This window comes from Monoraphidium neglectum (assembly GCF_000611645.1).
Source record: "Monoraphidium neglectum strain SAG 48.87 unplaced genomic scaffold scaffold02664, whole genome shotgun sequence".
Taxonomy (NCBI): Eukaryota; Viridiplantae; Chlorophyta; class Chlorophyceae; order Sphaeropleales; family Selenastraceae; genus Monoraphidium; species Monoraphidium neglectum.
Window position 1 is genome coordinate 1 of NW_014010964.1, and position 8,452 is coordinate 8,452.

The 8,452-nt window shown below is 65.8% G+C and overlaps 2 protein-coding genes across 2 annotated transcripts; both read left to right on the forward strand.

Moving 5' to 3' along the window:
- Window positions 1-2,650: 2,650 nt before the first annotated feature.
- On the forward strand, window positions 2,651-3,405 carry MNEG_11265 (hypothetical protein; the record flags this gene model as incomplete). Its single annotated transcript, XM_014040262.1, has 2 exons — window positions 2,651-2,728; window positions 3,031-3,405. The coding sequence occupies 2 exons, from the start codon at window positions 2,651-2,653 to the stop codon at window positions 3,403-3,405; spliced, it is 453 nt and encodes a 150-aa protein (XP_013895716.1).
- A 1,910-nt stretch (window positions 3,406-5,315) lies between these two features.
- Window positions 5,316-7,872, forward strand: MNEG_11266 (Nucleobase-ascorbate transporter 4; the record flags this gene model as incomplete). The annotated part of the gene is made up of 7 exons (XM_014040263.1): window positions 5,316-5,483; window positions 5,969-6,103; window positions 6,356-6,422; window positions 6,681-6,761; window positions 7,084-7,145; window positions 7,369-7,520; window positions 7,785-7,872. 7 exons carry the CDS (start codon window positions 5,316-5,318, stop codon window positions 7,870-7,872), a joined length of 753 nt encoding a protein of 250 aa, XP_013895717.1.
- Between the last annotated feature and the right edge of the window lie 580 nt (window positions 7,873-8,452).

The window sequence follows — 8,452 nt, forward strand, 5'->3', positions numbered from 1 at the left end:
CTCCCGCACGTCGCGCCGCGTGCGGGCGCAGCCGCCCATTTGCATCAAGTATGGCGTCCGGGGGTTCCCCACTCTGCTGGCGGGCGTGGCTGCTGACGTGGCGGCGGCCAACATCACCCGGCTGCAGAATTTCGCAAAGGAGCAGGCCCGCGGGGCGCGCGACGCCGAGAGCGTCATCACTTGGCTCGGGACCGTCTTCGGCGAGTGAGCGGCGGCGCGGGCGGGCGGGTGCGGCGTGCCGGCAAGGCGGGCGCGCGCCGCTTCTGCCGCGGGGCGCGGCCGGGGGCCGTGGCCTGGGCGCGTGCGCACAGGGGTGTGGGCGGTGCAGTGACTGCGGCTGGTGTCGGTGGTGGAGGTGGGGGCGGGCCGTCGGGTGGCATGCACCCCAGGCTTGAAGAGGCCTGCACGCCTTGCAAAACCCGTCGAGGGCGCACAGTCAGCGCTTGGTCTACCTCCACGCCGCCTCAACGCGTGACCCAGGGAGCTTCGCCCGGCGCCTCCAAAAGCGGGCGCCCCCGCGCGGACAGAGGGGGAAAAGCGGGGCGGCGAGCGCGCGGGCGCGGCGGCCCAAGGGGCCAACGTCGCGAGGGCGGCGGCGGGGGCGGCAGCGGGGGCCGCGCCGGGGGCGGCGACGGGGGCCGCGGCGCAAGAGGCGGCGGGGGCAACGGCGGAAGCGGCGGCAGGGGCAACGGCGGAAGCGGCGGCGGGGGCGGGGTTGGCGGCGGAAGCAGCAGCAGGCGCGGCGGTGGGAGCAGGGGCGAGAGCGGCGACAGGAGCGGTGGGCGCAAAAGCGGGAGGCCAGGACAGCGTGCGGGAAAAGCAGCACGCAGGCCGCAGGAAGGGCAGCGGTGGGGGGACGGCGACGGGCGGCGTTGTGGTGAGTGCGGGGTGCTGAGGTTTGGGCTTGCAGAGTGGCGTCAGTGGTGCTCCCGCCGCGCTGATAGGGAGGGGTCTGATTTGCGCTTTGCCTGCACCCATTGGCGGGTGCTCCCTGTGTTCCTTCAAAGCCCTCCTTGGCCGTGCCATGGCAGACGCCAGGTGTTATTGACGCTGGTGTGGCGCAAGTTTGATATCCAAAACACCCTCTCGCATGGCACACAATGGATGCACACACACCCGCTTCTTTGAGCGCAGACGCACATGCGCGTCAAGGGCACATGTGCTCACGCACCTCCCTCCCCCACTGACACATACACACATGCGCGCGTGCACACACACACACACACACACACACACACACACACACGACCAGTGGCGCGAGGCGGACGTGGCGGGCGCCACCTGGATGCTGTTTGACCAGATCGCGTCACTCGGCATCACCACGCCAGACGAGCGCGAGGCGCTCCTCGCGCTGCTTCACCTCTGGGCCGCCGCGCACCCCGTCGCCAGGTCAGCGACACCTCCACAACCCCTGTCTGCGGGCCTGACCTTGCAGCCGCGTTGCTGGTCCCTGCGGTAACAGGATGCTTTTCACACCTGCGCCCACCTATACGCGCCCCATCCGGCCCGCTTACGCCGCCTGTCCGCACACCGCTGCGTCGCCGCATCCCCCGCCGCCCGGTTCCCGTGTACGGATGTAGGTGTGCGAAAAAGTCCGCCGAACTAGTCAACTTGTTCCCGGTCGTTTGGCCTGAGGGCGCGGTCGGCCCCGCCCGAGACCTGCGTGCGCTCAACCCCTGCCCGGTCGAGCTGCACGGCGCTTCGGCGGAAGCGTTGGCGGCGCCCAAGGAGCCGCGGTGGAGTGCATGCGAGGGGTCAGTGCCGGACGCGCGAGGGTTCACTTGCGGGTTGTGGATGATGTTCCACGCGACAGCGGCGAGGTAAGCCGGGCCCCCGTGGCGCAGGCGGTGGAAGCGGGGCGGGCGCGACGTCGTCGGCCGCAGGCTGCGCCTCCCAAGAGGCTGTGATCCGCGCAGGACGGCGCACGCGGCACGCCGGCGCGATCTGTGGAGGGCTGGTCGTCTGCAAACCATAAAGGCCACCACACATGCCGAAAGGCAGCAGAGCGAGGCACGCCTCGCCGTCGCGCACTGCTGTTTTTGCTGTCCCTTGCTTTGTCGCCCCCTGCCGTCCCCTTTGCCCCCTCTGCCGAGCTAATCGCTCCCCTGACCGCGCCGCGCCGCGCGGCGCAGGGTGGACGAGGCCAAGGGGGGGCCCCTGGTGATGGCGGCGCTGCGAGGGTTTGGAAACCACTTTTTCCTTTGTCAGGTGCGGGTGCAGCTCATAAGCCGCATGCGGCACTTGTATCGCATGCGGAGCACAGGGTGCATCCAGGCCCGCGGCGCACGGGTTGCATGCAGGCCGCATTCGGCGCAGGGGTCGCATGCTGCACACAGGCCGCACACGGGCGGCATGTGGCGCACGGGTTGCTGGCAGCGCAAAGGCCGCCTGCAGCGTACGTGCGGCTGACGGCGCACAGGCCGCACGCAGCGCACAGGCCGCAACGGGTCGCGCATGGCTTCTGGACAGCTGCAGCGTCTGCAAGGCCACATGCATGCGGAGCTGCCTGATGGGCCCTCCAGCCAGCCAGCCTCTGCTCTCCGCGCGCCGGCCGCACAAGCCGCACGCGTCCCCGCAGTGCCGCCATACAACCCCCTTGGTGTCGGGCTCGGGTTGTTGCATGCAGGTTTGCCAGACCCACTTCCTGAAGATGCTCAGCCGGCCCCAGGCCAGGGAGGTGGCCAGCAGGGACGACGCCGTCATGTGGCTGTGGCGGGCGCACAATGAGGTGGGTGCAAGTGCACACGAGCTCGGTGAGGGGGTATGGGGACCACCCGCCTGGTGTCTGAAAGTTTGCCTTGGTGTGTTGACATAGGGTGGTCACGATTGATGCACGGATATCTACAAGTCCGAATCATCCATCGCGGCCGGCTCGGGCCCGCGGCCAACCTCGGATGCACGGGCCGTACCCCCGCCAAGAGAGCGCGGGCGCAGCCCCGCACGCTCGCGCGCACGCGCCGCCCTCTGCCTCCCCTTGCCTCCGACGCTACCCGCTCTGAGCCGCGGTTGCATCCACGCCGCGTGCCGCAGGTGAACGCGTGGCTGGCGATCACAGAAGCCAAGTACGGCCACTCCACCTCAGGCGACCCCTCCGCCCCCAAGATCCAGTGGCCCGGCCCCGCGGCCTGCCGCGCCTGCCGCGCCGCCGCCTCTGAATCCGGCGGCGCGGCCGCCTGGGACGAGGCGGCCGTGCGCGAGTTCCTGCGCGCGTCGTACGGCGGCCCCGCGCCCGACGCGGGCGCGAGCTCCGGCGGCGGCGGGGCGCGGGAGGGGGGACGGCAGCAGCGGGGCGGCGGGTCGCCGGCGAAGACGGGGGCGTGGCTGGCGCTGGCGGCAGTCGGGGTGATGGCGTTGTCAATGGGCCACCGGCGCGGGAGGCGGCACGGTCCAAACAAGGTCTTGTGAGCAGCTTTGCCTGCTGCGGGCGCCAGCAGCAGCGGCGCCACCACCACCTGCACCACCGGCAGCAGGAGCAATCGAATGCAATCCGGGCCGCACCTGGCGGTGATTCGGTGGCAGCACTTTACTTTGGGTGACGGCCACAAGCTGCTAATTGGCGCCAGGCGTGAATTTATGAGTGGAGTATCCAGTCCAGAACCGGCGTCATGTGCGGCACCATGTGTGATGTTGGGGTTGTGGCTTGTTCCTCTCGTCCGCTGCCATCATACTCTACAAACTGCCATGTGTAGCACCTACATTTACTTATTCGTGGCAAGCATCTTGGGCACAAATTATGGTTGTGTGAGTTGCTTAGCTCTGAAACCGTCCTGCATGTGCGTGCCGGCTTGCTGACCGTCGTAGACTAGCGCAGCATCAGGCCTCATCCTATCATCTTGATTCCTTTCGCCAAGTGCTGCTGCCTTTGGCTTGGCCTGTGCACACCTTGTAACTTGGTTTGGGCAGCAGCTGAGGCACATTCATACGGGCTGCTATGAAGTGGGGTGCTGCGGCTCCTGGGGTGTGCGTATTTTTTGTGGTATGATGACGGCAGCGACAGGCGTGGATTATAGGTGGGGGCTGATGCACCTCCTGGTGTGACCCTGGAGCCTGGGATGCACCTGTCATCAAGCAACATGACCCCGTCGCGGTCCTGGGCTTGCAATTCGCACATCTACATGTTGCATGTAGACGGTTGAGCCAGCAATACACCTCCTGCCCCTCGCGTATTCTAAGTGCTGCTGTACATGCACGCTGAACAGCACGACTTTGCCACTGTCCTCGTTGCATTCAACACGTGTCTGTGATGGTTGGACACCACTTTTACCCCTCTACAGGACCGTGGACAGCACCAGCAATTGGACCGCTTGCCGTTTGGAAAAAAATCCTGCTTGGTCCAGCGCCGCGAAGGGGAACAAAAACTGCCTGGAAAGTGCTTTGCAACGAAAGCACCTGCACATCCCATCCAGGGCCTGCTGCTTGATCGTATGTGACAGCACTTCCCTGTCTGACCCCTGCATTGCACACGGCCTGGCAGACAAGACCGTATTTGTGCTGGCGGCCCCTTGCCACCTGTGATGGTCACCCCTATTGAATACCACCGCTGTGTGTGTATGTGTGTGTGTGTGTGTGTGTGTGCGTGTGTGTGTGTCTGTGCGTGTGTGTGTGTGTGTGTGTGTGTGCGCGCGAGCGCGCGCACACACGCATGCGTGCAGGGGGGGACGCGGGCGGGTTGAGTGTGTTGCATTGCTGTCTGTGCGTCAGATATGGCCCCTGGGCCTCACACGTGTGGCGACATCTTCGGTGATAGTGCACACAAACAAAATGCAGGACATGCCTCCGCCACATGATTCATCATGCTGTTGCGTGCACTGGTGCTGCGTGTCGCCGCCAGTCACATGGAGCACATGGCACATGGCCGGCCGCCTCCTGGCCGGATACTCGATGGCGCTGTGACACGTTTAGACCGATATCGATTTCCGGGTGCGTCACAAGATAGTGTTGAAGGTCGCAGACACAAGTGCCGGGAGTGTCACTACCGTGCCGAATTTTGTCGACCCTCATATCGCCAAGCACCGTCGCCGGCACGAACACTGGTACAGAATATAACGTTAGACATATGTACGTGTCCCTGTCGCAACCCTACACACGTCGAGGGGCGACTGGAACTTGCTGACACGGGTCCAGAGCAGTGTTTTGAGGGTCAGCGGCCACGTTTGGTTGTTAAGGCGTCATTTATTCCATATGCTGCCTTGAAGCGGCCCGAATCGCGCAGTCACTCGTGGTGCAGCGGGGCGCGGCTGATCGCGACGCGGCATGCGGCGATCCTCAGAACCGCCTCGCCACACACAACATGTGCGCGCGCAGGCAATCCATCCATGGAAAAGCTTTCTATCCAGAAGGACGTTGAGGTGCCGCCCGCGGCCGGCGCCGCGGCCGGCGCCGACCCGTTCCCCCAGCCGGGATCGCCTGGGGGCGGAAAGCGGCTGCGATTTGGCATCCTGGACAGGCCCCCTGTGGTGGAGGCCATCCTCTTGGGCTTTCAGGTGCGAGATTCGTGAACCTTTCCCTGCTTTGGTGTGCGATACACACCTTGCCGGATGCCCTTGATCCAGCTGGAGCGCCGGCCGCAGCCCCCGCGGTTCGCACCCTCACTCGTCGCCTGGATGATGCGCGCGCATTGGTCTGCCGAATAGTTTGCGGCGGGCCCCATCCCAGCCCCCGCCCTCCCAATCAGTACCCATTTTACGTAACGCATCGTCCTCCTGCTTTTCTCCCTGTGCGCGTCCTTTGTCCGTTCCGCGGCTGCACACCATAGTGCACAGTCATGACAGTTTCACACCCAACGACACCACCACTGAACCCCCCCTCACTCACCGTCTTGCGTCTCCGTTCCGGCGCCGCTCTTGTCCCCGCATCAGCCCCCCTCTTTGCACCATCTACACCTATCGTGAACCCGTCTTGAACCCCTCTTTGCTTCCTCCGACTCCTCTGCCTCGGCCCCATTTCTCGCTGCGCCCTCCTTCCCCAGCAATATCTGGTGATGCTTGGCTCCACGGTCCTCATCCCCAGCATCGTGGTGCCCCCAATGGGCGCCAACGACACCGACCTGGCCGCCGTCATCAACACCATATTCTTCGCTTCAGGCATCATCACGCTCATCCAGGTGCGCAGCCTACATGCACGCGCATGCGCATGCACGAGGTGGCGTGGTGGGCGCCCCGCCGCGGGCCCCGCCCGTCGCGAAAAACAGCAGCGTGCGGGCGCGGGGCCGACTGGGCGCGGGGCCCGGGTGCGCGGCAGGCAGCCTCGGCCGGACCGCCATCAGCGGGCGCACACCTGCCGGCCACAGCTGCTGCCTGGTCAGCTGCTGCGCTTCTAAGCCAGTGTCGCCTTTGGACGCGGCCGCTCCCCGCAGACGCTGGTGGGTGACCGGCTGCCGATTGTGCAGGGCGGCAGCTTCGCCTACATCAGCCCAGCGCTCGGTGAGTTCGCCATAAAACCCCTACTCAATATGATTCGTGTACTTGGTGTTGGGATATTTGACGCCACCTGCATCTCGCTCTGTTCAAGTACGGCGAACGGCACGCGCTTGAGCTGCCGCGCGCGGCCGACCCGTGTCAGTAAGCATCCAAGCACGGCACGCAGCCGGATGCGCACCACAGCTGCCTGTTGCTCTCACAGCCCTCGCGTACCGACCCCCCCCCCCTCACCCTGCCGCGCCTGCGCCCGTGGCGTCGCAGCCATCACGGCTCAGATCAAGGCGACGATGACGTTCCCATCAGAGCACGAACGCTTCTTGTACACGATCCGTGTCGTCAGCGGTGCGGTTGGGCAGAGTGCTTGAAGTGTATGTTCGTGCGAGCGTGCGTGCCGTGTGTGCCGCACGTGCTGTGCGTGCGTGCGTACACAGAGACAGGAGAGGGAGAGGGAGTGTGACAGGGGAGAGGAAGGCAGAGAGGGAATACGGACGGGGCAGTTGATTCTGCGCAGGGGCTTGAAAGCAAGTGCCTTCGGCAGTCGCGTCAGCCCCCTCTCGGCAGATTCGTGGCGCCCACGGCCCGTTGTCGCATGCACGCACATGTGTTGATCGCGCAACGCCGCCGTCGCATCCATCACTCCCGCCGTCCTGAACCACCGCCGCAGGCGGCGTCATCGGCAGCGGCCTGATCGTGTTTGGCATCGGATTCTTCGGCATCATCCACCCGGTGGGCTGACGCCTCCGGCCCCGCAGCTTACCCCCCACGTCTCTCCTCATCGACCCACCCTCCCCCGCGATGAGCTTTGCGTCAGCCCCGCCGCCCCGCCACCCTGCTCCTTGGCTCGCTGGCTCCTGCTCCATGCGCCCACTGTGCCCACCGCCGCGAACACCCACCGCGCCCCCGCAATCCCGACCCTCGCCGCCCTTGCCATGCCGGGCGCCGGCCGCAGGTCCTGCGCGCAATCAGCCCCGTCACCGTCGCCGTGAACATCGCGGTGCTGAGCATTGCGCTGATCGGGGCGGGGTTCCCCGGCATCATGCCCTGCCCCCACCTGGGGTTCATCGTGATCTTCCTCGTCATCCTGTTCTCACAGTACCTCACGTGCGGGCTCGCACGCGCGCGTGTGCGCGCGCACGCGCACATGTGCATGTTTCCTCCAGGCATGCATGCACATATGGGTGTGCTTAGCTGTACAGATGGAGCCTGTGAGCTCTGTGCTTGCACCTCAACGCATGCGTGGATGATTACCGCACGCGGTGCCCCTCGGAGGAAATCCTGACACGCCAGCAAACATCCCGCGGCCTGCCTACCTTCTGCCCGCTCCCCCTCCTCCCCCTGCCACCTGCCCTGGCGTGGCCCCTGCAGGAAGGTGTCGGTTCCCCTGGGCCGCGGCCGCAGGTGGCACATCTTCAAGCTGTGCCCCGTCATCCTCGGACTGTTCATCTCCTGGTGAGCCTGGGGGCCCCCTTGATACCTTGCGAACCACGCTCACGCCTCATGCACAACACACATACACGCACACGCACGCACATGCCAGCACAAAGAGTCGGCTGCGTTTGGGCTGCCGCTGCGCGCCTGCACTGCCGCCCTTGCTGTTGGCCTCAGCGAACCGGCCCTTGCCAGAGCCAGCCGCCTCCGTGGCAGGCCCTTTGCGCGCTCCTGTGGCTGCTGCACGCCCTCGGTCGGCTCTTGGTTACCTGACCCTGCATATCCACTTGTGCTTTGCGCCTTTGCACGCGCTGCCAGGTTCCTGGCGTGGATTCTTACCGTGAGTGGCGCCTACAACTCCCGCCCCGACCTGGCGGCAACCTGCCGCACGGACCAGTCCAACGCGCTGAGGACGAGCCCCTGGTTCAGGTTCCCCTACCCAGGTCGGCGCCTGGGGCAGCGCAGGAGGGGATCTGAACATTCAACCCTGAACTGCCACGCGCGCTTGCTGCGCGTGCTTGGATCGAACACCTCTCTGCAGCGGGCCGCAGGCTTGAGCATGCCAGTGCAAGCATGCTGCTCTCGCCAGCACCCCTGCATGACGT